This window comes from Dama dama, chromosome 24, assembly GCF_033118175.1.
Source record: "Dama dama isolate Ldn47 chromosome 24, ASM3311817v1, whole genome shotgun sequence".
NCBI classification, from domain to species: Eukaryota; Metazoa; Chordata; class Mammalia; order Artiodactyla; family Cervidae; genus Dama; species Dama dama.
Genome location: NC_083704.1, coordinates 52,724,256 through 52,750,265, shown reverse-complemented (window position 1 = coordinate 52,750,265; position 26,010 = coordinate 52,724,256). Strand labels below are relative to the sequence as shown.

The 26,010-nt window shown below is 59.5% G+C and overlaps 1 protein-coding gene across 1 annotated transcript in view; it reads left to right on the top strand.

Annotated features, from left to right (window-relative positions):
• DNAH1 (dynein axonemal heavy chain 1) overlaps nucleotides 1-25,569 on the top strand; it is a 74,736-nt gene extending 49,167 nt beyond the window's left edge. The window contains exons 37-77 of the mRNA XM_061129198.1: nucleotides 329-523; nucleotides 613-732; nucleotides 955-1,113; nucleotides 1,318-1,425; nucleotides 2,524-2,664; nucleotides 2,808-2,968; nucleotides 3,354-3,511; nucleotides 3,824-3,997; nucleotides 4,760-4,798; nucleotides 5,884-6,062; nucleotides 7,302-7,532; nucleotides 8,176-8,372; nucleotides 8,780-8,915; nucleotides 9,838-10,046; nucleotides 10,259-10,430; nucleotides 11,193-11,384; nucleotides 11,764-11,874; nucleotides 12,879-13,064; nucleotides 13,484-13,675; nucleotides 14,814-14,981; nucleotides 15,072-15,263; nucleotides 15,444-15,575; nucleotides 16,052-16,177; nucleotides 16,815-16,934; nucleotides 17,060-17,209; nucleotides 17,326-17,486; nucleotides 18,330-18,555; nucleotides 18,692-18,887; nucleotides 19,214-19,365; nucleotides 19,999-20,195; nucleotides 20,452-20,596; nucleotides 20,851-21,009; nucleotides 21,096-21,227; nucleotides 21,563-21,733; nucleotides 21,827-22,006; nucleotides 22,444-22,620; nucleotides 23,244-23,414; nucleotides 23,572-23,702; nucleotides 24,062-24,413; nucleotides 24,677-24,911; nucleotides 25,448-25,569. Of these exons, the coding sequence (XP_060985181.1) occupies nucleotides 329-523; nucleotides 613-732; nucleotides 955-1,113; nucleotides 1,318-1,425; nucleotides 2,524-2,664; nucleotides 2,808-2,968; nucleotides 3,354-3,511; nucleotides 3,824-3,997; nucleotides 4,760-4,798; nucleotides 5,884-6,062; nucleotides 7,302-7,532; nucleotides 8,176-8,372; nucleotides 8,780-8,915; nucleotides 9,838-10,046; nucleotides 10,259-10,430; nucleotides 11,193-11,384; nucleotides 11,764-11,874; nucleotides 12,879-13,064; nucleotides 13,484-13,675; nucleotides 14,814-14,981; nucleotides 15,072-15,263; nucleotides 15,444-15,575; nucleotides 16,052-16,177; nucleotides 16,815-16,934; nucleotides 17,060-17,209; nucleotides 17,326-17,486; nucleotides 18,330-18,555; nucleotides 18,692-18,887; nucleotides 19,214-19,365; nucleotides 19,999-20,195; nucleotides 20,452-20,596; nucleotides 20,851-21,009; nucleotides 21,096-21,227; nucleotides 21,563-21,733; nucleotides 21,827-22,006; nucleotides 22,444-22,620; nucleotides 23,244-23,414; nucleotides 23,572-23,702; nucleotides 24,062-24,413; nucleotides 24,677-24,911; nucleotides 25,448-25,569 (6,855 nt within the window). The remainder of the gene's footprint in view (nucleotides 1-328; nucleotides 524-612; nucleotides 733-954; nucleotides 1,114-1,317; nucleotides 1,426-2,523; nucleotides 2,665-2,807; nucleotides 2,969-3,353; nucleotides 3,512-3,823; nucleotides 3,998-4,759; nucleotides 4,799-5,883; nucleotides 6,063-7,301; nucleotides 7,533-8,175; nucleotides 8,373-8,779; nucleotides 8,916-9,837; nucleotides 10,047-10,258; nucleotides 10,431-11,192; nucleotides 11,385-11,763; nucleotides 11,875-12,878; nucleotides 13,065-13,483; nucleotides 13,676-14,813; nucleotides 14,982-15,071; nucleotides 15,264-15,443; nucleotides 15,576-16,051; nucleotides 16,178-16,814; nucleotides 16,935-17,059; nucleotides 17,210-17,325; nucleotides 17,487-18,329; nucleotides 18,556-18,691; nucleotides 18,888-19,213; nucleotides 19,366-19,998; nucleotides 20,196-20,451; nucleotides 20,597-20,850; nucleotides 21,010-21,095; nucleotides 21,228-21,562; nucleotides 21,734-21,826; nucleotides 22,007-22,443; nucleotides 22,621-23,243; nucleotides 23,415-23,571; nucleotides 23,703-24,061; nucleotides 24,414-24,676; nucleotides 24,912-25,447) is intronic.
• The last annotated feature ends 441 nt before the right edge of the window (nucleotides 25,570-26,010 follow it).

Here is a 26,010-nt window from a genome sequence, read left to right as displayed (position 1 = left end):
TGGGGGCTCTGGAGCAGAGCACACAGTTCCCATCAGATCTCCCAAGGGCTCCAGGGACCCCAAAATGCCCTGACCCCAGGCTGGCCAGAGGGCTTCTGGGAATCTCCTGACTTAGACTCCTCCCCAAGGCTTCAGCAAGAGCCCCGTGATCAGCTGAGGCCAAGGGTTCCTGCATTTGCCCCTACCCCGGCACTGTGCCTGGCCCACCACCTGCCCCGGGCCCGCCCGCTGCTGCAGGATGGGCGGCCCCTCCCCATGGCCCTGCGGCCCTTTCCCCTGCCCTGGGGGCCAGCAGCTGTCCTGCTCACGCAGCTCATCTTGGTGGCAGGCGATGACCATGATGTTCGAGGTGCAAGACCTGGCGGTCGCCTCCCCAGCCACAGTATCCCGCTGCGGCATGGTGTACCTGGAGCCCAGCATCCTGGGGCTCATGCCCTTCGTCGAGTGCTGGCTGAGGCGTCTCCCTGCCTTACTCAGGCCCTTTGAGGAGCAGTTCAAGTCCCTCTTTATCTCCTTCCTGGAGGTGAGGGAGGCCACAGTGTGTCGGCCCAGGTGGGGGCAGCCGGGTGCTATGGCCAACACCCACAAGAGTGGGGTGCCCATCCTCTGCAGGAGTCCCTCGCGTTCGTCCGGTCCTTGGTGAAGGAGGTGATCACCTCAACCAACAGCAACCTGACCATGAGTCTCCTCAAGCTTCTGGACTGCTTCTTCAAGCCCTTCCTGCCCAAAGAAGTGAGACTCTAAGCAGTAGACTGCAGCCTGCTCCCTCCTGCCCCACTTGCCTCACCCGAGGGCCCCAAATCCCAAGTCCAGCTTCTTGGAAGAGAGAATTGGATTGGCTCACGTGGTTCATGGGACACCCCCGTCCAGTCTGCTGCAGAGGCCAAGGGATGACCCCCCCACCCCCCTGGTTTCCTCAGGTCACTCCGTTCTGTCCCCGCCCTCTGTCCCCAGGGCCTCAAGAAGATGCCGCCCGAGAAGCTGAGCCGCATCCCTGAGCTGATCGAGCCCTGGTTCATCTTCTCCCTCATCTGGAGTGTGGGTGCCACGGGGGACAGCACTAGCCGTAGCAACTTCAGCCACTGGCTCAGGATCAAAATGAAGACAGAAAATGTGAGAGGCAGCCGCCCTTCATGGCTGGGCTGGGCTCACACCTCTTGGGCTGGGCTCCAAGGGCTGGGACGTGTATGCTGACTGCTGGGTGTTTTGGGACTGTCCCCCAGGCCCAGGGCCCCAGGGACAACAAGTAGCCACATAAGTGACTGGGCCTCATCATCTGGTTCTTCCCCCCCCCCCCCCACCCCCGATCCCTCGCAGGTGGCCTTGCTTTTCCCAGAGGAGGGGCTGGTGTTTGATTACAGGCTGGAGGACGGTGGCATCAGCAGCACCAGTGATGATGACGACGAGGAGGAGGAGGGCAAGCAGGTGGAGGAACAGCACGGGGAGGGGGTGAGGGGAGGTCAGATGGTGTCTGTCCTACTCAAGGAATAATGGCTGCAGAGAGGAGGCCCTGTTGATGGCCACAGATGTCACGCTGGGGCTATTTGCATCATCTCATGAATCCTCACGGACCCACAGGGTGGTTACTAGTGTGTCCATTTCCCGAACAAGGAAACTGGGGCTCAGGACAGTCATACCCAGCTAGTCGGTGTCAGAGCTGGCCTTGAGCCTGGGACTGGGGGAGGACAGAGTGCCTCCCTTCCCAACCATGTGTACTGCCTGTCCCATTTGCTGCTGAGCCCAGGGGTTCATCAACTTGGTTCTACTTAAGAGCCCCATTTGCCCAGGGGCGGGGCTCCCCAAGAGTGGAGGAGTAAGCCCCCATGGCCTGTTTCAGTGTCCCCATTGCTCCTCTCAGCCAGCAAGGGCTCCATGAACCTACGCTCATGGCATCAGGACCCCAGCCCAGAAGGAGGAGTGGCCAGAGAGGCACCTCAGAGGTGGTCGCCACACACGGTCCTGCTGGGGTTCTCACACATATGAGTCTGACCATCAGTACCGTCCCCAGTGGGACATGTTGATTTGACCACATAGAGGGATGTCTGCAAGCTGAGTCAGGGCTGTGGGTGGGTGAAGGGATTCGTGTAGCTGGGGATGGTGGGGGAGACCAGGTCAGGTGACTTCCCAGTATCCAGGTGATGCCGGTCCCACAGTTGTGGCCCCCACAGGCTTGGGAAGCCTAAAGTCAACAGCAAAGATCTTTGCATTCTGGGTTGTCCAGTTCCCAGAGGACTTCTCTCATATGCAGAGACCCAGGGACTGGCCCCACTGGAGGTTACTGGATGCAGCAAAGCCTTCATTTGGGCAGCTGTGTACAGAGAGCCCCCAATTCCTGGAGGTTTGTTCCAGAAGTCCCCCACCCTGGGCATAAAGCAGGGCATAGGGATTCCTATTTCTATCAGAAGCAGCCCCTCCCCTGGACCCTCTTGCCCGACAGTGCAGCTCCTTGCCCTCTTGGTACACTCAGCCTGGACGGGAACTAGGAGAGGTTCCAGGCCCCTCCTGTGCCACCTGTGGTTCCAGGTCGCCTGGGTGAAGTGGATGGACTCCTCCACCACATTCACCATGATGCCAGACACCAACTACTGCAACATCATCGTGCCAACCATGGACACCATCCAGATGTCCTACCTGCTAGACATGCTGCTCACCAACCACAAGCCCGTGAGTGCCCCTGCCACCCCAGCCTCCCCTCACCCCAAGGCCTAGGCCGGGAGTGACCGGCCTCCCGCACTGATAGGGCAGCAGCTCCTGCTGTGCATCGGGCCCTGTGAGAACGCTCTGACCTCATGACCCCCCTCTCCTAGGTGCTGTGCATCGGGCCCACGGGCACAGGGAAGACCCTCACCATCTCCAACAAGCTCCTCAAAAACCTGCCACTGGAATACGTCAGCCACTTCCTCACCTTCTCTGCCTGTACCTCGGCCAACCAAACCCAGGACCTCATCGACAGCAAGCTAGACAAGAGGCAGGCCCCCTGGCTCCTTCCTGGATCCCTATGTCCCCCAGCCTGGCTCAGCCAGATTCTGCGTCCCCTCCCCTCCTGGGTGGGAGGTGCCCGTGCACCCTTCTTCTATCAGGAATTCTCCCGAGTCCTTCTGTGGGCACTTTCCCTGGAACGGGCGCTTGGGTAGGGCTTGTGATCCATCTGCCTGGAGGTAAGACTCAGGACAGCCAGATGTGATGTCCCAGGACACTCAGAATGGGACAAGGAGCTCCTCAAGAGGCCCAGCGATTTGGGGGAGGCTGAAGTTAGTGAGGGCCTCCCAGAGGTGGATCTGCCCTCCTGCAGCCCTGGACTCCCCGAGGACCTGGTACCAGGGGCCCTGGGCTCACACAGCCCCTCCCCGCAGGCGGAAAGGCGTGTTCGGGCCGCCCCTGGGGCGCAACTTCATCTTCTTCATCGATGACCTGAACATGCCAGCCTTGGAGACCTATGGCGCCCAGCCACCCATTGAGCTGTTGCGCCAGTGGATGGACCACGGCGGCTGGTATGACCGCAAGATCATCGGTGCGTGTGTTCGGCCTGGGCCAGGGGGTGGTTTGGGGTGTGCTGGTCAGAGCCTAGGCCCACAGAGTCATAGAGGGTCCACAAAAATGTCCTAATCTCTTTTAAAAACAAGGGGAAAATGAACATTTAGGTCACAGAGCATTTAAAATGTATGATATTAATGCATTTGTCTATGTGCCAATGCTGTTGTAAAGTATACATTAAAAAAAATATTTTTAATGGAGGAGGCCCATGAAGGTGGAAGTACTCAGGGCCTACAAAAGCCTTCATGTAGCCCCTGGCAGGGCCTCTGACTTCCTACTCCCACTCCAGGAGCCTTCAAGCATCTGGTGGATATCAACTTTGTCTGTGCCATGGGCCCCCCTGGTGGAGGCAGAAATGCCATCACCCCACGGTTGACCCGCCACTTCAACTATCTGTCCTTTGCTGAGATGGATGAGGTCAGCAAGAAGCGCATCTTCTCCACCATCCTGGGCAGTTGGGTGGGTAAGTACCAGGCAAGAGTCGGGGAGGCCGTGGGCTCCAGCAGAAGCCCAGGTCCAGTGAGCCACACTGGGAAGAGCTGGGGTGGCTGAACCACTGACTCCACCCCTTACTCAGCTCTGTTACCTTTGGCCAGTTCATGAACCTCTCTGAGCCAGTTTCTTCATCTAAAATGGGTGACACTATTAGTGCCCATCACCCCAAGTTGTGAAGGTTAAATAGGACACTGCATGTAGAGCATCTGGTATGAAGCTGGCACACAGAAACTGCTGAATATATGATTTATACATATGCATACATGTACGTTCACCCATATAAGCACACAGATACATATGTTAGAATCTCTAGTGGAGAGATATTATTGATACTTTTGAGCATGAGGAAATACCACCAAGATAGAATGAACAAAGTGGTCCTCATCTTCCATGAGGCTTGAAGAAAGGTCTGCCCCGGGATGCAGTTTCCCCTAACCAGTCCACTTCCCACCGAGAACATGTTCTGACCTTTAAACTCCACTTGACACTGTGCTAGGTGGTGAGTGGGGGGAGTCAGGCCTTCCCTCCTCTGGCCTGCCCTGCCCTGCCCCCAGGGACTATAGGCCAGAACTTGCATCCATGCCCAGCTTAGGGGTGGGGCCATGTGGCTCTGAGGAGGGGATGGTGGTCAGGGGCTGCTCTGGGGCTGCTCAGCTGGGTATAGCCAGTCAAGGTGGGCAGCAAGTGGTTCATCTAACTCTGAACCCTTATCTCTCCCTCAATCCTCTAGATGGACTCCTAGGAGAAAAGAGTTACCGGGAGCCTGTGCGTAAGTGTAGTGCCCAGAACCCGGTGCAGGGCCTGGAGGGGGCAAGGGCCCTTGTTCCAGGGGCAGCCCTGGACTCAAGTTGGATGTGGCTGAGGCTTGGGTCCCAGGGGCCACAGTGAGCCCTCCTTAGGCTCCTGTGGGGACCCCTGGACAGTGCCGGAGCAAAGGTCGCCCCGCACCGACAGTCTCCATAGGGTCATTCACCTGTTACGTGGCTGGTCAGGGCCTGGGCCCATGCCCGTCCCATAGTAGAAGCAAGGTGAGTGTCCCTCCTCCAGTTCTGAGCCTGCTTGGCCCCTCAGGGCTTCAGGTCTCTGTTCCCATGCACTTCTGAGCAAGGCCTCCCCAGCATTTATATCAAATATCCCAACCCCGGCTTATTCAGTCTCCTGTTTACTGGTCGGAGTCTGTCTTCCTCACCAAGAATGTCAGCTTGTTGGGGTGAGAAGTGTGTCTGCAGGGGCCGCCCCCCCACCCCCGTGCCCAGCACCTAAAACAGTCCTCATGTTAACAGAGGAGCCCACATTGGGGCTGGTGAGCCCTTCTGCCCCTTCTTTGCCTTTTTCCTCTTTGTGGAGGCTCTCTCTGCCCCAAATTCTCCCTGACAGAATTTTGGTTCCCAGAAAAAAACTGGATGGTTTTCAGAGCACAAGCAAATTGTGTAGTGGTAAAAATGCAAGGGGGTGATAAGCCCCCAAGGTGTCCTGGCTGAGCCCAGGCTTCCACACCCATGGCAGTGCACTCCTTACCCCCATGTAGGTAAGGACCCCTCCCATGCATGGCTCTGAGCAGCACGTTTCATTCAGGTCTGGCCCCATTAGTGTCTCCAATTCCACAACTGTATCCCAACACCCCAACACAGGGACAGGCTAGGTCAGTGATAAAGATATAAAAGTGGGGAGCTCCCAGCGAGAGATTCCTGACCCCATGGTGGGGGTCGCCAGGAAGACCTTGTCAGAGGTAGCATCTGAGAGGTCTGCAGGGCGGGGGGAGTCCAAGCCTGCAGGCTGGGGAAAGGCATGTGCAGAGGACACAGCCCCAGATCTGCAGGGGCCGTGACCCAGGTCCACTCTCCTGTTCTTCAGCTGGGGCCCCCAACATCGCCCACTTCACGGATCCCCTCGTGGAAGCCACCATCATGGTGTACTCCACCATCACCTCCCAGCTGCTGCCCACCCCGGCCAAGTCCCACTACACCTTCAACCTGCGGGACCTCTCCAAGGTCTTCCAGGGAATGCTCATGGCCGACCCAGCCAAGGTCGAGGTGAGGACTGGTGGGCCCCTCCCCAGTGTACAATAGCAAGTGCTCACACTGACCTCATGGTCCTTCCGCGACCCCAGTTTTAGGCCTTCCTGATCAAACACTCCTCAGCCTTGATCTGGTCAGGCCCTGGGGCTAGGGGTGGAACTTGGCATCAGCAGCTGCCAAGCCCCCAGGAGCTTCATGCGGCTGAGTCCCATCTTGCTGGTGAAATCCATGCCTAGGATAGTGGCTGTGATGGGGCCACACAAAAGCAGGAGCCAGGCCCCGGCAAGGCCTGCTGGCTTCCTGATAGCAGCCCAGGGTATAAGAAAACTGGGGGAAGAGTCCATGGGATGCCTTCTAGGAACTGAAGGTACCAGGAGGAAGGAGCAGGAGTGCAGCGGGGAGCACTGTCAAGGGTGCTGGGTGCCTGTGCAGCTCCGTGGCTGCAGCGGGAGAGAGTCTGGAGGTGATGGGAGCCGGGGGTGGGGAGGGTGTAGATTTGCACTTTGGAATGGGGGATGGATGGGTCCGTGTGTGCGGGCCTGGTGTCTAAGGGACAGGGTGAACAGGACAGACACTAGCCTTGGCCCTCCAAGCTCTAGGCAGAGGGGTCGAGAGAAGAGCCTGGGGACCTCCTGAGGCCGGTCCCACCACCTGAGGAGAGGCAGGAGAGTCAGCACGGAGGCAGCAGCAGGATGTGGCTAGTGTCAGAGGGGGCTCGGGGATCAAGTGAGGGGTTAGACTTGGGGTGTCAGGAAGGTATAAGGAGTCAGGATTCCCTCCCAGGCTCGGGGTTTGGGGAGCTGTGGGGACTCTGAAAACTGTGTGCTAAGTCAGTTCAGTCGTGCCTGACTCTTTGTGACCCCATGGACTATAGCCTGCCAGGCTCTTCTGTCCAAGGGATTCTCCAGGCAAGAATACTGGAGCAGGTTGCCATTTCTTTCTTTCTCTGGGGGATCTTCCTGACCCACGGATCAAACTTGAGTCTCTATATCTCCTGTATTGGCAGGCGTGTTCTTTAACACCAGTACCACCCAGGAAGCCCAGGGTGAGGGGGACCCTGAAGCTAAAGGAGCTGGGCCTGAAGCAGGGGGTGGCAGTGGAGAGGCCAGGGCAGCAGTGTGTGGACCGCATCCTCCGTGGGCCAGCAGACCCTCAGGGTCCTGCCAGGTCCCGGTGAGAGAGCCAGGCCCAGGTCAGGGCCCTGGTGCGTTGAGAGGTGGCTGAGGCCGGGCACTGACGCCAGGGTGACCGCAGGACAAGGTGCAGCTGCTGCGCCTGTGGTACCACGAGAACTGCCGCGTGTTCCGCGACCGCCTGGTGAACGACGAGGACCGTGACTGGTTCGACAAGCTCCTGGAGAGCCACATGGACGAGTGGGAGGTGGGCTTCGAAGAGGTCTGCCCCTTCCAGCCCATCCTTTACGGGGACTTCATGTCGCCAGGCTCCGACGTCAAATCCTACGAGCTCATCACCAATGAGAGGAAGGTGAGGGTCCTGCTGGGGCCCTAGCCCTGGGACCCCGGCCCTCTGTGGCCGCTGCTAAGACCACCACTCTCTGACCAGAGGGCTAGACGCTGGTCTGGAAGGCCATTGCAGGGACTTAAGCAGTTGCCTGTCTGAGTCCCCATCTCCTCACCTGTCAAATGGGTGCAGGAGGCCCCGCTTGGCCCTTTGCTGAGGGTAAGCCTGTGGTTCAGCTGAGACCTGCTCCATAACTGGGGACCCACTAAGCCGTTTGAGGGGCTGTCATCCACCCACAGAGCTGTGGCAGGGCCCCTGGGGCCACAAGTCTCAAGTCAAGATCCCAGGGTGGCAGGATGAAGCCGGAGTGAGTGGGCCTCCTGGTAGTTTCTCCCCACACAGACCCTCTCCAGTTCTCAGTAGCTCCCTCAGGGCCCCAGGTTGGTACATCCTGGGGAGAGCCCTGGAGGCAGCAGGCAGCTCTCTGACCCCACCCTCAGGCCTCATTCACCCGGCATCCGAAGGCCCAACATCCCTCCTTGCACAGAGGAGCATAGGGAAGGGAGGAGATATTCTCCCCGACAGCACATGTCAGGGGGTGGGGGGGACATGGTGCACGGGGACAGAAGGAGGACCCAGCTGTTCTCATCCCCACCCCTGCCCCCAGATGATGCAGGTGATCGAGGAGTACATGGAAGACTACAACCAGATCAACACCGCCAAGCTGAGGCTGGTGCTCTTCATGGACGCCATGAGTCACGTCTGCCGCATCAGCCGCACCCTGCGCCAGGCGCTGGGCAACGCCCTCCTGCTGGGTGTGGGCGGCAGCGGCCGCAGCTCCCTCACAAGACTGGCCTCGCACATGTGAGGGCCCCCAGGCATGGTGGGCGGCGGGTAGCTTGTGGCAGACTCATTTCCATCCCTGTTCTTCCTCATGTTCTGCACTTGGGCAGACCCACTTGGCCCACAGGCTTCTAGAAGGCCTGGGCTCCAAGGAGCGGCAGCAGCCGGGCCCTGTGATGCTGGGGGGAAGGCAGTGGGTAGCTGCAGGCATCCAGGAGGGGTTCCTGGAGGAGGTGACCATGGGCCTTCTCTCTGAATCAGAGCTTGGCGGATGGAAGGGAAGGGCATTCCAGGCCGAGGGAGCAGCCTCAGCAAGGTCTGGAGGCCAGAGAGCAGGTTCAGGGCCGAGGAGTCAGCAAGTCTGCCCAGGACGAGAGCAGATGGCTCAGGTGAAGCCTTAAACTCTCTACCCAAATACTTGTCTCCAGGGCCGAGTACGAGTGCTTCCAGATTGAGCTGTCTAAGAACTACGGCATGACAGAGTGGCGTGATGACGTCAAGAAGGTCTTGCTCAAGGCTGGCTTGCACAACCTGCCCATCACCTTCCTGTTCTCAGATACCCAGGTGCCACCACACGGGCAGTGGGCAGGGTCTGGGGTGAGCGGGATACAACTCACCCCAGCACGCCATCCAGAATGGTGGTCAGTTCTTTTAGTCCAGGTCCCTGTCAGTGAGGGTGGATCTTGGGAGGAATGGCTGAAAGAGGGGCAGGGGGCCAAACACAGCCTGTCAGAACTGGGGGGGTGGGCATAGATCATGGCTACCCCCAGAGGTAAAGAAGGCCCCTGGCGCCATGGCTGACCACAGGCAGAACCACACGCACTGGTCAAGGGCTTCTGACCTCAAGGACCACAGGACTGGTACCTACAGTGCTGGGCCCATGGCTTCCTTCCTGGGGCTGCTCCATCTGGAGCTCCCTAGGTGTGAAGCCTCTTCCAGGGCTGAGAGAAGGAGAGGTGTGGGTCCGGAGCCTCAAGACAGACAGGACAGAGCTTCAGCCTGACTGGCGTTTGGGGTTGGGCTGAAATTGAAGCCCCGGAAGGCTCCCAGCCAGCCCTGCTCTTCTCTCTGGGGCTTCCCTTACATAGTCAGGCAAGAGAGGGTGCCCTCTGGCACTGGCCGGGCCCTGGCCATATGAGATAGGAAGGACCTGTTTCTGCCTGTGGCCTGGTTTTCTCCGGGGAGTTAACTGTGAGATGTGGAGAGGCCCAGCAAGAGAGGAGGAAGACACTGCATGTCCCACCCAGGACCCAGGCCCTTCCATAGCCAAGCACCGATGTTCAGAGTCTCTGCTGCAGGGCGGGTCCGGGTGTGAGTCCTCAACCACGACTCGGGAGGTCACCTGCGTAACCCCGGGCTTCTCTGATCCTAGTGGCACAGTCCGTGGAAGAGGTCTGTTGCTAAGGTCCAGGGAGACCAGGGTCGTGGAGCCCCACACCCCAGGGCCATCATCAAGGTTCAGTTCCTCCACCCTGCTCTCCCCCAGATCAAGAATGAGTCCTTCCTGGAGGACATTAACAACATCCTGAACTCGGGCGACATTCCCAACCTCTACAACGTGGATGAGCAGGACCAGATCATCACCACCATGCGGCCATACATCCAGGAGCAGGGCCTGCAGCCCACCAAGGCCAACCTCATGGCTGCCTACACTGGGCGTGTGCGCAGCAACATCCACATGGTGCTGTGCATGAGGTGTGGGCGGCCGTCGCAGCCCCACGGGACCGTGGTTGGGGCGGGGGGGCGGCCTGGGCCTGCCCGCCGTGCCACTGGGCCCAGGCTGCTCTGCCCTGGTGTCCTGGCTCGCACACCACAGGGCTGTCAAATAACCCTGGGTCCTGGGTTCCTGAGCGGGGCAGGGCGGGTGTCAGTGTCTCAGGGCCTCATTTGAGCCCCCGCCCCCCCAGCCCCATTGGAGAGGTCTTCCGAGCTCGCCTGAGACAGTTCCCCTCCCTGGTCAACTGCTGCACCATTGACTGGTTTAATGAGTGGCCGGCAGAGGCCCTGGAGTCTGTGGCCATCATGTTCCTGAGTGAGATCCCAGAGCTGGACGCCAGCCCCAAAGTAATCGAAGGACTGGTAGGTATCTCGGTGAGGAGAAAGCCCGTGTGGGGAGAGACTGTGTAGATTTGGGCGTGGGGTCACCAAGGTCTGGGTGAGAGTTCCCAGGCGCACCACATATGGGAAGTCTCTAGGCAGACAGCTTTACCTGTCCAAGCCTCAGTTTCCTCATCTATATAATAGGAATGTCACACGGTGGTCACGGTGATGTAGGAGGCTGGACACACAGTTTCACAGTCACCATTATCTTATTCCCAGAGGGTTTCATAGCAGCTTCTCTGAAGAGCCCCCTGATACACCCCAGAGACCACAGATGGGTGGGAGGGCTTGCTATGTCTAGCCCAGCCTAAGAAAGTGGTGGTCACCTGAGGGCTGAGAGCTCAGATGAGCCCACTGCTGTTCAGCCATGCTGAGGCCCGGCGCCTTCCCTTCCCCCATCTACAGCCTCCAAGTGGGGCCCCACCTTAGGGCTTTCTGAGCAAGGTGCGTCCGAGGGGCTGTGATAAGGGCACCAGGCCAAGAGCCAGGATACCTCTAGGCCCAAATTCAAAGTGAACTTTGTCCTTGACAACTGTGTCAACTTGAAAAAGCCTCTTGACTTCTCTTGAGTCATGGGGTTTTTGTCTGCAGAGTAGGTGACCTTTAGCTGGAGATCCCCTCCTGTGAGAGTGAGTGTGAGGGGCACCCGACTCCCTCCCCAGGCCCAGGCTTCGGTGGCTTCAAGGGCACCCTGGTGCCCCATCTCTGCCAGACTGGCATCCTCGATCTCTTTCCCCACAGATTCAGGTCTGTGTGTATATCCACCAGTCGGTGGCCAAGAAGTGTGTCGAGTATCTGGCTGAGCTGGCCCGCCACAACTATGTGACCCCCAAGAGCTACCTGGAGCTGCTCAATATCTTCTCCATCCTTGTCGGGCAGAAGAAACAGGAGCTGAAGACCGCTAAGAACCGCATGAAGAGTGGCCTCGACAAGGTGGGGCCAGGGGTGGGGGCCTTGTGGGCAACTGCTGGCTGCTTGTGATTCTGCCCATTCTGTCTCAGCCCTGACTCCACATGACCCCTTTCAGTTGGCAGCCCACAGTGTTTAAATGGGGAGCCTCTTCCCTCACTGAAGGTAGCGGGCCAAGGGCAAGACCACAGCAGGTCACCCCAAAGACTTTTAGTGGACTGCTCCCTTCTTCTGGGGCCCCCTGGGCAACCTGGAGGACCCTGAAGCAGCCGGCCATAGCCTCTCACTCGTGAATGAATAAGGGCAGCCCCGCAGGGCCCTCTCCCTGTTCCCCCCCCCCCCAGGCCTAGCTCTCTGGTCCCTATCACACCTGATTTCCTCTCCATGCCCCCACACCCTTCAGCTGCTGCGCACTGCAGAGGACGTAGCCAAGATGCAGGAGGAGCTGGAGATTATGCGCCCCCTGCTGGAGGAGGCTGCCAGGGACACCACGCTCACCATGGAGCAGATCAAGGTCAGGGGTGCTCCTGGGCTCCCTCACTGATGGCTGAGCATGTCTGAGGAGGTTCAGCATCCCCACGCAGCCACGAGATCCCTAGCGGCCCGGACTGTCAGTGCCCAGGTCCCTCATTCAGTCGTGCAGTCCCTCAACAAATGCTTGCTCAGAACCTATTCTGTGCCGGGCACTGCCCTGGACAGGAGATAGGGTGATGAGCACGACAGACAAATCCAAACCCGATAGTCACAGCACAGGTTGTTGTAAGCAGGAGGGACGCCACAAGCAATGGTGCAGAGTCTGCTTAAGTCTCCCTCTGAGACTCTCTGAGTCTACACGAGGGCCTGTGTTTAAGGGTTAGTCCTCCGATGGTAAAGAATCTGCCCGCCGTGTGGGAGACCCTGGTTCTGATCCCTGGGTCAGGAAGATCCCCTGGAGAAGGGAATGGCAACCCACTCCAGTATTCTTACCTGAAGAATTCCGTGAACTCCCAGAGGAGCCTGGGAGGCTATAGTCCATGGGGGTCACTAAGAGTTGGACACAACTGAGTGACTCACAGACACACACACACCCCTCACAGTAGCCTCTGCAGATTCGCATATTCATGACGGCAGCTTTCTGGAAGAAACAATCATGTCCTGCTCTGCAAAGGCAGTGGCACTGGAAATTTTTTCAGCAGATGGAGAAGGAAATGGCTTGTGGGAGGGGAGCATCTTTCTCTGTCTTGCATGGAGGTGCCCTGTGGGTTTAGGGGGTCCTGCCCCTGGGGCAGTTATGCTTAAGCACATAAAGCCCAGAGCCCCATGCCAGGCCCACGATGAGTGCTCAGGATCGGAAGGGGCTGCTAGCACTCCCAGATCTTCACAGGCTATCACAGCCAAGAGGGTCCTCGGAGAATGGGGCGTCTGACTCTCATTCCCTTCCATCTGGGGAGACTGAGACGCTGAGAGGAGGAAATGGAGGCAGGCTCACCGGTCCCTGACGTTGGCCACCTGTGGGGCCTCACTACCTCTGGTCCCTAGGTGGACACAACCATTGCTGAGGAGACCCGGAATTCAGTGCAAGCAGAGGAGATCAAGGCCAATGAGAAGGCCAGGAAGGCACAAGCTATCGCTGATGATGCCCAGAAGGACCTGGATGAGGCTCTGCCAGCCCTGGACGCAGCCCTGGCCAGCTTGCGCAACCTCAACAAGAATGATATGACTGAGGTGGGTGGCTTGGCCCCTTCTAGGCATCTCTCCTGATGCCTCCTTGGGTTCTGGCTCATAGGCTGTCCCTCTAACATCTCGTGAGCGTCATCTGTCGAGAGGTGAGAGCAGAACTAGAGCTTGAACCCAGCTGCCTGCCCTTACCTCCTTGTATCCACTCCGAGGACCCAGGCAGGTGCCTGAGGAAGGCTCTGGGCCGTGAGAAATGACCGTGTAAGGCCTTTTGGCCAAGCCTGGGTACATGGGGGAGGAGTAGTCGCCACAGGCTAAGACAGACCTCTGGGGATCCCCGGGCATACCCGTGGTCTGTAGCGGTAGGGACTCAGTTGGTGGGACCCACCCTATCTGGAAGCTGTCCCTGCCTGGGAGTGCCCACTATGACAGACCTCCCCCTTCCCGACTCTTGGCCTGGCCCCCAGGTGCGTGCCATGCAGCGGCCACCACCAGGCGTGAAGCTGGTCTTCGAAGCTGTGTGCATCATGAAGGGCATCAAGCCCAAGAAGGTCCCAGGAGAGAAGCCTGGCTCCAAGGTGGATGACTACTGGGAGCCAGGCAAGGGGCTGCTGCAGGACCCCGGCCGCTTCCTGGACAGCCTCCTCAAGTTTGACAAGGTGTGCATGCCAGGCACCCGGCCAGCTGGGCAGAGAGGCAGGGGGAAGGAACTGTCCCCTCCCCCACAGAACTGGGGCCTCCATCCCATCTCCCTCTGCCTGCAACACACATAGCCCTGTGGTCACAGAGCCGAGGGGACCAGACCCTGGCCCAGAGGAGCTCTCCAGCTAGGGGGCAGGGGGCAACAGATGGGTACTGATGAATCAGGACCTGGGAAGGCTCCAGTGCCCACGGGATAATCACCCACAGTCACTCCAAGGGGAGTCTCTCTCCTGTCCTTTTCTCCCTGCAGCCCCTGTGGCCCCGGCCAAGACCTTCCCTGGCTGCTCAACTATCACCCCTCTCTCGATCTCAGCCCCTGAGATTTAACACCTGTCTGTCTCTGGATTTCTCTCTCCCTGTCTGTCTGGGGCTCTCAGTATCCATGGGCATGTGCTCTCACGGGGATGCTTGTGGTGAGGTCCACCTGGAGCCTACAGCCCTCTTGGAGGTTTCTCTCCAGCCCACATGGGCCACCCACCACCACCATGTGTCAGGGCTAAAGCCCTGGGCACATCCTAAGGAGGGTAGAGACAATGGCCCATCTCAGGGACAGCTGGACTCCATACGGAGCTCCCCATCCCTCCAATTAAGCCAAATCAGGAGGCTCACGGCCAGCACTCAGGCTCCCTTGGTCCCAAGCTCTGACCTCTAGGAGCTCATGAACAGTACAGATTCCTGGATTCATCCTAAACTACAGACCTGGATTCTCCTAGCACAGGTCAAGAGCCCTGAAGGAGTGATGCGCTCTGGGGGTGGGGATTATTGCACTTGAACACGTGCCTGGTTGGACCTCAGAACCACTCTCTCATCTCCACATCAGCCAGGAAGCAGCCCTTGTCTCTAAATGGGTTTTAAACAGGGCCTGAGTATTATCAGATCTTGAGGCTCTCAATTCTTGGGGAAGAAAAAAATCTCTGATTGTGTTCTTTGAAATCCTGGGACACAGAATTTCCTCTTCTGGCCAGCCTTTCTGGGTTGTATTTATTCCCTAGCCTGCCCGGGGCATAGAGGCAAGAGCAGGGTGTCCCTCCACCTCCCAGAGTCCTCTCCGTCCTCCCTGGGAAGTGGTCCCAAGCCCATGGTTCCCATCCCCAGGACAACATCGGGGAGGCAGTGATCAAAGCCATCCAGCCGTACATCGACAATGAGGAGTTCCAGCCGGCCGCCATCGCCAAGGTGTCCAAGGCCTGCACCTCCATCTGCCAGTGGGTGCGCGCCATGCACAAGTACCACTTTGTGGCCAAGGCCGTGGAGCCCAAGCGGGTGAGCGCTGGGTAGGCCTGGGGCCAGGGGCGGGGGCCTGGGCTCCCCGAGGGGCACCGGGAAAGCTGGCCCTGTTTCCTCCGCCCGCAGCAAGCCTTGCGGGAGGCCCAGGACGACCTGGAGGTGACACAGAGGATCCTGGAGGAGGCGAAGCAGCGCCTGCACGAGGTGGAGGACGGCATTGCCACGATGCAGGCCAAGTACCGCGAGTGCATCGCCAAGAAGGAGGAGCTGGAGCTGAAGTGTGAGCAGTGTGAGCAGCGGCTGGGCCGTGCTGACAAGGTGCGCGCCCCTCTGGGGAGGGCCCGCGGGCACAGCCTGCCCCCGATGGGCTGGAGGGGCCTGAGCAGTAGAGGGGGTGGTCCTGGGGTGGCTGTCCCTAACCCCCTCCCCGGGCACTGCACCAGGCAGGGACATCCAGGGCCAGCCTCCCAGAGCCCACCCCATGGGCTGTCCCTGCAGCTCATCAACGGGCTGTCAGACGAGCGGGTGCGCTGGCAGGAGACGGTGGAGAACTTGGAACACATGCTTGACAGCATCTTCGGGGACGTGCTGGTGGCTGCCGGCTTTGTGGCCTACCTGGGCCCCTTCACGGTGAGGACCCCCCGCACCCCCGCCGTGAGGCCTCACTTCCATAAGTGGTGGCCTGAGGGTGGCTCTTCTCTCACACACTCGTTCAACAAACATTTTTTTTAGATGTCCTGTCTGAGCCAGGTGCCGTTCTGGGCACTGGGGAAATGGCAGCTCACAAAACAGCCAGAAAACCTGCCCTGCAGGGCTGGCCTTTCTAGACAGAAGGCTGAACTCATACTTCTGGGCTTGCTGGGCACCTGTCCCTCAGTCCTCACAAGCTGCCCCGACGGGTGGGCACTGTTGCCATTCCCCCGGTTTCACTGGTAAGGGGCTGAGAGCTAGGGAGGCCGAGGATGTTCCCCATGGTGGGGCTGGGGCTCAGGCCTCCAGCTCCATGTCTCTCCTCTCTGTGCAACTGTGAGCCCTGGGGCGCAGGGGAAGTGGGAGGCCGTCGCGGCTGTCTCGGCGGGGTGGCCCTGAGTCTGGTGTCTCTCCAGGGCCAGTACCGCACGGTGCTCTACGACAGCTGGGTCAAGCAGCTCATGGCCCACAGTGTCCCACACACCGCTGAGCCCACGCTGATCGGGACGCTGGGGAACCCCGTGAAGATCCGCTCCTGGCAGGTGCCCACCCTGGGGGTCTGGAGCAACCGGGCTGGGCCTGCAGTGTGCTCTGGGCTGGGCCAGGAGGCCCCCGCCTCCCTCCTACCCTCTCTCCTGGGTCTGCTTAGAGTTGCCTTCCCTGAACCTGCCTGGGGCCAGTCAGAGGCTGGCGGGCAGGAGAGGAGAAAGCTGAGTGGCACAGGTGCTGGCTGACTGCAGGCAGAGAGATCAAAGGGTGCTTGTGAGAGCTGGGTGTGGTAGGAGAGCAGTGTCCAGGGCGCGGGGTTAAGAGATCATGTCTGAGCTATAGACCCCGGAGGACAGGTGGAGTTGACACAAGGAGAGAACCAAGAGGCAGTAGGCAGAGGCTGAGCGTGGCCACAGGCTGGGAGGGCTCTAATGGCTCCGTGAAGATGGTCTGGCTGAGCTAGCACTCAACAGGCAAAAGGAACAAGAGGCCCAGCGGAAGAGGGTGTCAGGAGTCAGCCCAAGGCAGGGAGGCAGGTCCTGACAGTTGAGACCTTGTGCGCTGCCCTCCACCCTCACGAGGACGCAGTAAGGGGAAGGGGACACAGCTGAGCACAAGGTTGGGGGTAGCTGCTACCCCACTGGGCCTGCTTGTGTGAGCCTCCCCCCGACCCAGCCTGGTCCCCCACAGATCGCTGGCCTCCCCAACGACACCCTGTCAGTGGAGAATGGGGTCATCAACCAGTTCTCCCAGCGCTGGACCCACTTCATTGACCCTCAGGGCCAGGCCAACAAATGGATCAAGAACATGGTGAGCCTAGCCCTTCCACCAGCCCACCCAGCGGGCCTTAGTAGGTGCGTGGGGAGTAGCTGAGCCTCAGGCCAGCTCTCAGCCCACACGGACCCTTCCCCCCTCCCTCCACTCCGTGCCCCCAGGAGAAGGACAACGGGCTGGATGTGTTCAAGCTGAGCGACCGCGACTTCCTGCGCAGCATGGAGAATGCCATCCGCTTTGGCAAGCCCTGCCTCCTGGAGAATGTGGGCGAGGAGCTGGATCCCGCCCTGGAGCCTGTGCTGCTCAAGCAGGTGGGTCTGCCGCAGCGGGTGTCGGGGCGGCCCAGACACGGGTGAGGGCAAACCCCTTCCCCTGCCTCACTGGTGGGGCCTCAGGCCACAGTACTCACCCATCCCACCCGCTGCAGACCTATAAGCAGCAGGGGAACACGGTGCTGAAGCTAGGGGACACGGTGATCCCCTACCATGAGGACTTCAAGATGTACATCACCACCAAGCTGCCCAACCCCCACTACACACCCGAGATCTCCACCAAACTCACCCTCATCAACTTCACCCTGTCACCCAGGTAAGCCCCTGGCCCCCAGCCCCCCAAGTATCAGCTCTGCCTGGGCCTGCCTGGCTGCCCATCTCTCACCCCTAGGCTGAGACTCAGGGATTTTCCTTCTCGGAAACCCCGCCAGCTTCCTCGTAGGCTGTCTCCATTTCAGGTCATTCCAGCTCTTCCACCAATGCCCCTTACTTCCACTGTTCCCACTTAAGAATCAATGCTGCCCCTTCCCCCCAGCTTATCCTGATCCCAGGTCTGGAGCCCCTCTCCCAGCCTCCCTGGGCAGCACTAGCCCACCTCATCCCGATACTCTTTCCCTACAGCCCTTGCTGGGCCCTTGTGCGCTAGACCCAGAGCTGTCCTAGAGCCCCGAGGAGGGCATACTCTGACTCCCGGCACCCAAGCCCTGTTTCCTGCCCTTGCTGCCCTACGCCCAGGCACTGCAGCTTTTGCTGGCCACCTGCAGAGTGCTAAGGCCTCCCTGACAGTGGCCACTGTGAACCTCTCCACGAATCACGGGCTGAAAACCACCTTAAGGCTTGGTCTTCCCCATCACCCATAGCTTCCTCCTGCTGAGAGGGAGTTTCTCAGAGACCCCAGCAGCTCACACATTCAACTGCCTGGCCCCTCCTGGGATTCCAGGCTGCCACCTGAGGTCTCACTGAGAACTGATCACTTTGAATCCAGGCTCTGCCTTAGCCCTGCAGCCTGAGGCTGAGGTCAGACCTCCCAGGCTGACACCAGCAGAGATGCTGGGCTCTTTGGAGCCCCAGGAGCATAGGTAGGCAGGTGAGCAGGCTCAAGGCTGGCCCTCCAGGGCTCACCAGGTGTTAAAGATATAATGTCTCCTGCTCCTGGCAGTGGCCTAGAGGACCAGCTGCTGGGCCAGGTTGTGGCTGAGGAGCGGCCCGACCTGGAGGAAGCCAAGAACCAGCTGATTGTCAGTAACGCCAAGATGCGCCAGGAGCTGAAGGACATTGAAGACCAGATCCTGTACCGCCTCAGCTCCTCTGAGGGCAACCCCGTGGATGACATGGAGCTCATCAAGGTGCTGGAGGCTTCCAAGATGAAGGCTGCCGAGATCCAGGTCGACAACTGCCCACCCACCCTTGCCCGCCTCTCCCTACCTGCCCCGGGCCTGCCTGCATCACCACCCTCTTCTGCCTGCTGCTCTTTGCCAGCCTACCTGGGCCTGACCAGCAGCCCCCTTACTGCACCCCCAGGCCAAGGTCAGGATTGCAGAACAGACAGAGAAGGACATTGACCTCACGCGCATGGAGTACATTCCTGTGGCCGTCCGCACCCAGATCCTCTTCTTCTGCGTGTCCGACCTGGCCAACGTGGACCCCATGTACCAGTACTCCCTCGAGTGGTTTCTCAACATCTTCCTCTCGGGCATCGCCAACTCAGAGAGGGCAGGTAACCCCGACACAGATTCACATGTTGACCCAAACAACCAGGCTCCACCCTGGCACAGAGGTGAAACACCTGGGTGCATTTCCACAGCAGGCACACATACGTAGACACACACCCAGGTTCACTGGTACACACCCTCATCAGACTCACCCTACATATGAACACACACCCCACTCCTAGCCTCCTTGGAGCAAATGCCCCAAGGGGGTGTGCCCCAGACTGCTCCTTTGGCTGCTGGGAAGACTGGCTGGGCTGGGCTGCACCCCAGGGATCTTTCTTCTCTGCCCCCCAGCCTGTCCCCACACTGCCATCACCCCTCTGCCCTGCAGACAACCTGAAGAAGCGCATTGCCAACATCAACCACTACCTGACATACAACCTCTACAGCAATGTCTGCCGCAGCCTCTTCGAGAAGCACAAGCTGATGTTCGCCTTCCTGCTGTGTGCCCGCATCATGATGAACCAGGGCAAGATCAACCAGGTGCGTGGCAGAGAGGCAGCTGCGGCCCGGTCAAGGACAGATGGCCTGAGGGGTTGCCCTGTTGCTGAGCTGAGAGAACAGGGTGGAAAGACAGGGCATATCAGGCAGGAGGGCACAGCAAGAGCAGATGGGCAGAGGCCTCCAGAAACAGTTATTTGTGTGAAACAGCCAGGAGGCCCCGGGTTAACTGTGACCCAACAGGTCCTGTGCACAGGCCTTCTCAGAGCCTTGAGAGTACTAGTGAGCAGAGACCGTCCCGAGCCTCCCGGCTCACGGTCTCATGAGTGCCAGGGATTTTGTGATGCGTTGGGAAGCATTGAGAGTGACATCCTCCACTGCTTGAGCCCTCACTGTGTGCCAAGTGCTGGGCTCACAACAACCCTCTGACCTACCCCTGGGTAGCAGAGTTCTGATTCTTCCTACTTTCCAAGTGAGGAAACAGAGGCTCAGAGAGGTCACATCTTTTGGCTCAAGGTCACATAGCCAGGGAAAGGGAAGGAGGTAACACTAACCCAGACCTGTCGGACTACCACCCCCAGTTTTCTGTCTGAGGATAGTAGAGGGGGCTCTGCTGGGTGGGCACCGGACCCATGGCTCAGGGACTGGGCGCGCGTCTCCTCTGTCCCTTGCCAGAACGAGTGGCGCTACCTCCTGTCTGGAGGCTCCGTCTCGGTCATGAGTGAGAACCCTGCCCCGGACTGGCTGACAGACCGGGCCTGGAGAGACATCCAGGCACTCTCCAACCTGCCGGCCTTCTCCTCCTTCGCCCATGATTTCGTGAAACACCTGTCGGAATTCCGGGCCATCTTTGACAGCCATGAGCCCCACCGGTGAGCTGGGGCCTGGGGCACAGCAGGGTGGGTGCATTCAGGGAGTGAGACCCCGGTACAGGCTTGCCCTGGGCCTTCTCTGAGGGGCCGCCCAGGGCTACCCCGCAGCTGTGACTACATCTCTTCTGTGCCCCCGGCCATGTACCCCTGGACACTGCATTCTCCCCTGCTGTCCGGCATCCCCTCCCAAGCAGAGAGCCTGTGGCTATTGTCCTACCACAGGTCAGCTCTCAGGAGGCCATGGGCATTGTTGCAGGGAGCCCTTGCCTGGCATCTGGGAACAATACCTGGACCAGTTCCAGAAGCTGCTGGTCCTCCGCTGCCTACGTGGGGACAAGGTGACCAATGCCATGCAGGACTTCGTGGCCACCAACCTGGAGCCACGCTTCATCGAGCCCCAGGCAAGTGCTGTCAGCCAGCACCTGGGCTAATCGCCCCTCTGGGACCAGGGTCCTGGCTGCACCTGCACGGACCCCTTTGCAGCCTCGGTCAGGCCAGGATCCTTAGCCACCACATGAAGCTCTGGGAGGTTCCAAGTCCTCTCAGGAAGCCCCTTGGGGACCACTCTGGGGGCCCCAGGAGCCTCCTCTCTTGCCCTGGTGGCCTGCCCCTGAGGAGAAGCTCTCGGTGACCCCAGCATCTCTCCGCCCTGCAGACAGCCAACCTGTCACTGGTGTTCAAAGACTCCAACTCCACCACCCCCCTCATCTTCGTGCTGTCACCGGGCACCGACCCCGCTGCTGACCTCTACAAATTTGCCGAAGAAATGAAGTTCTCCAAGAAGCTCTCTGCCATCTCCCTGGGCCAGGGGCAGGTCAGGGCAGGTGGGTGGTGGAGGAGGAGGGAGCTGGTGGGCTGGGCCAGCGGGTCCCCCGCCACTCAGCACTCCTGTCCCCACAGGGCCCTCGGGCGGAAGCCATGATGCGCAGCTCCATAGAGAGGGGCAAGTGGGTCTTCTTCCAGAACTGCCACCTGGCACCGAGCTGGATGCCGGTGCTGGAGCGCCTCATCGAGCACATCAACCCTGACAAGGTACACCAAGGGGGCACCAGCACCTTCATCCTGGATGGATGACGCTCAACGAGCTCACCCCACAGTGGGCACTCAGCAAGTGACACATGTAACATCCATCAACTAGATTCTTCTTCCCAGTGGCCCCTCAAGTTACTGCCACCAGTGACTTGCCCAAGGCCACCCAGCACAGAGGTGACCCTGGGACTTGCCGAAGCCCATGTTCTTAACCAGTGGTCCGTCCCAGGGGTAGAGTCAGGCTGAGGGTGGCCCAGGATCCTTGGGTAGGGGAGAGCCTGGTGTTGGGGTGGCCACCAGATGTGGGTCTCAGTGCTCACGTGGAGCGTGGCCGCCAGGTGCACCGGGACTTCCGCCTGTGGCTCACCAGCCTGCCTAGCAACAAGTTCCCAGTGTCCATCCTGCAGAACGGCTCCAAAATGACCATTGAGCCACCGCGCGGGGTCAAGGCCAACCTGCTCAAGTCCTATAGCAGCCTCAGCGACGAGTTCCTCAACTCCTGTCAGAAGGTGAGACACACTTGGCACAGGCCCGCCCCCGCAGCCCACCCCATTTTCATCCCCACCCTTCATGCCCCTCCTCCCCTCCCCCACCTCCGGCAGGTGATGGAGTTCAAGTGCCTGCTGCTGTCTCTGTGTTTGTTCCATGGGAATGCCCTGGAGCGGCGTAAGTTTGGGCCTTTGGGCTTCAACATCCCCTACGAGTTCACAGACGGGGACCTGCGCATCTGCATCAGCCAGCTCAAGATGTTCCTGGACGAGTATGACCACATCCCCTACAAGGTGGGCTGGGCACGGGCTGGGGGCGGGGAGTTAGGTGCCTGGGGGCCTGACCCACCCACCCCATTGTTGTTCAGTCGCTCAGTCATGTCTGACTCTTTGCGACCCCGTGGACCGCAACACGCCAGGCCTCCCTGTCCTTCACCATCTCCCAGAGCTTGCTCAAACTCATGTCCATTGAATCAGTGATGCCAACCAACCGTCTTATCATCTGTTGTCCACTTCTCCTGCCCTCAATCCTTCCCAGCATCAGGGTCTTTTCTAATGAGTCAGCTCTTCTCATCAGGTGACCAAAGTATTGGAGCTTCAACTTCAGCATCAGTCCTTCCAGTGAATATTCAGGACTGATTTCCTTTAGGATTGACTGGTTTGATCTCTTTGCAGTCCAAGGGACTCTCAAGGGTCTTCTCCAAAACCACAGCTCAAAACCCACCCCGTAGGTCCTCAAGTACACGGCAGGGGAGATCAACTACGGGGGCCGCGTCACCGACGACTGGGACCGCCGCTGCGTCATGAACATCCTAGAGGACTTCTACAGCCCCGCTGTGCTCTTCCCGGAGCATAGCTACAGCGCCTCAGGCGTTTACCACCAGATCCAGCCCACCTACGACCTCAACGTGAGCACACACCAGGGCCGTGCCCGAGGCGGCCTGCCGGTTGGGGGTCCTGGGGTGCCGTGGACATCTGGGTGCTGGGAGACGTGGCCCCTACCAGCCAGCCACTCTTTTTCATTGATTGATCCATCCCACAAGGATAGTCCTGGAGCTCAGGTTCTGTGGGGAGAGGCCCAGTCCTGCCTCTCAGCCCCTGCCTGAGGGTAATTACTCTTCGAGGCAGAGGGGTGGCTCCTCTGAGGCTGCCAGGCATGGCAGTGAAGGCCACCAGCCCAGACCACACAGTCAGGGAGGGCTCCTGAGGATATGATGCTTCAGCTCAGATGTGTGCGGGGCAGGCAGGGTCTGTGTAGAGAACCCCAGCATGTGGGCCAGAAGCATAAAGGGCCTGCAGAGGAGGGGCTGTGACAGGGTTGAGCCGCTGAATGAAGAAGCAGGGAGTGAGACATCAGGGAGAAGTGGGCTGGAAGGGAGCAGAGCCCATGGAGTCCCGAGGGTAAGAGGGAGATACATAAAGGTTGCAACCAGAGGTGATGAGTATGGGGTGTGGTTGCTTGGAGGGCCGTCCTGCAGGCTGGAGGTAGAGCAGGGGAGGGGCTTCAGTCACAGCCCTCCTCTCCCCGCAGGGCTACCTCTCCTACATCAAGAGCCTTCCACTCAACGACATGCCGGAGATCTTTGGCCTGCATGACAACGCCAATATCACCTTCGCCCAGAACGAGACCTACACTCTGCTTGGCACCATCGTCCAACTACAACCCAAATCCTCCTCTGCAGGTGGCCAGAGCCGGGAGGAGGTCAGTGGCAGCAGAGAAGGGGCCCACCCAACGCAGGGCCAGTCTCCTGTCTACCATCCTGCCTGCTCCGCTGAATGAGGGAGGTCCGTGCCTGTAGACTCCTACACGGGCTAACGGGGGCCACCCCTGACCCATTTGTGTCCCTTTGCCCCCACAGATAGTGGAGGACGTGGCCCAAAACATTCTGATCAAGGTGCCCGAACCTGTCAACTTGCAGTGGGTCATGGCCAAGTACCCCGTGCTGTATGAGGAGTCCATGAACACGGTGCTAGCACAGGAGGTCATTCGGTAATCCCCTGCCAGCCCCAGCGCTGAGTCAGCGGGCCCCTGGGCTGCAGAGAAATGATAGCAAAGGCTACCATGGGCCAGGAGCCATGCGAGGTGCTATAAACTCAGCCTGTAACTCAGCCATGCTATTCCCATTTCACAGATGAGTAAACCAAGGCCCCAGCAGGTTAAGGGGTCTAAGGTCATACATTTACTAACAGCCAGGGCTGGGATGGGTACACAGGCCACCCAACCTGGCTTTATGCTCTTAGCTCCTATGTTCTGTCATTGTTTCTCTGTCTATGGCCTAGAACTGGGGAGTGCGGGTATGGCCACACAGTCCCAGACCACTGCCTTCCTCCTTGCCACTGGCTCTGTAGGTACAATCGGCTGCTGCAAGTGATCACACAGTCGCTGAGAGACCTGCTCAAGGCCCTCAAGGGGCTGGTGGTGATGTCTTCGCAGCTGGAGCTGATGGCTGCCAGCCTGTACAACAACTCTGTGCCCGAGCTCTGGAAGGCCAAGGCCTACCCATCGCTTAAGCCACTGTCCTCGTGGGTCATGGACCTGCTGCAGCGCCTGGACTTCCTACAGACCTGGATCTCCGAGGGCATCCCAGCCGTCTTCTGGATCAGTGGCTTCTTCTTCCCCCAGGCCTTCCTGACAGGCACTCTGCAGAACTACGCCCGCAAGTCTGTCATCTCCATCGACACCATCTCCTTCGATTTCAAGGTCTGGATTCAGCCAGGGTCAGGTCAGGTGACAGGCTAGGGGGTGTGGCCCAGGTGGGAGGGGCACGAGGCCACAGCTGGCTGGCAGGATCAGAGAACTGCTGAGCCGGGGTCAGGGGTCAGGAGGAGCCAGGTGAGACTGTAGGCACCCGGGGAAATCCCTAGGGGTGGGGCGCAGGCTATACGGTACCAGTTAGAATAGCGATGCTGGGGCAGGCAGAGATTCTGCCATTTATATGAGAGGCATCTGTGTGCCCACACCAGGTGATGCCCCAGTCAGTGTCAGAGCTCAAGACCAGGCCCAAGGAGGGGTGCTTCATCCACGGACTGTTCCTGGAAGGTGCCCGATGGGACCCTTCGGCCTTCCAGCTGGCCGAGTCTCGGCCCAAGGAGCTGTACACAGAGATGGCTGTTATCTGGCTCCTGCCCACGCCCAACCGCAAGGTCCAAGACCAGGACTTCTACCTGTGCCCCATCTACAAGACGCTGACCCGTGCTGGTACGGACCCAGGGCGGGGGAGCCCACACCACACAGAGGGCCCAGGGTTGGGCCAGTTAGGCTGACCCAGGTTAGCTGAACGAGATGGCTGGCAGAGGTCAGTCAGCACTCCTGAGGCCCAGACGGAGCTGGTCCGGCAGCAGGCAGGGTGGTGCCCAGGGGTTGGGCTGAGTCTGTGGGGAGTGGCCCCTGAGCCCCCCCGCCAATCTTCCTCAGCAGACCCATGTTGGATCCTGGGAGCCCCAGCCTGCCAGTGGAGGTTCCCAGGAGCCAACAGGCCCAGACAGGATAGGTGGACCTGGGCTGGGTCCAGCAGGGAATGAGCAGGGGTGTGAACTGTCCCATTCTAGTCCTTAATAGGTGCAGTAACCCAGGGCAGGCCTGAGCCTGGGCCACACTGGTCAGATAGGCTTCCTCTTGGGTCAGGTCCCTTCCTTGTCCCAAGCTCAGTCGCCAAGGGACCATCTTCCTTTATACCCTGTTCCTGCCCCAGTTGAGGCAGACAATTTAACCTCCTCCCCTCTCACCTGCTCCAGGAACACTGTCGACCACCGGCCATTCCACAAACTACGTCATTGCCGTGGAAATCCCCACTGACCAGCCCCAGCGACACTGGATAAAGCGTGGTGTGGCCCTAATCTGTGCCCTGGACTACTAGACCCAGACAAAAGGGCTGGGGCCATTAAAGTTGCATTTCCTGAGCGGTCCCGCTGAGCCTTAGCTCCTTACACCAGGCCTCTTCTGTGGGACCCACGGCCAGGGAAGGCGGGGGTGAGAGGCTGCAGTGGCCTCGAGAATGTGCTTAGCAGGGGGAAGTGTGGCAGAGCTGGCAATTTTGACCTGCAACAAGGGAAGAGAGGCGAGCCTTGCGAGGTCCCAGGACCCTCCAGGGACAGTGCGCCAGGCAGGACTAGAGGCAGAGCTACCACCTCCGCTGAGTCCTGGCACCTCTCAGGTTACAAAGCCGTCAGCTCTGGTAAAGCCGCAGCCCTCTCCTCCCACAGTACACCTTGCACACCACTCCTCGGGGTCCACAGCCCTCCCCCCCCACCACCCCAACCCAGCTCAGGCCGTAAACCCCAGACATAGGATCCCAAGA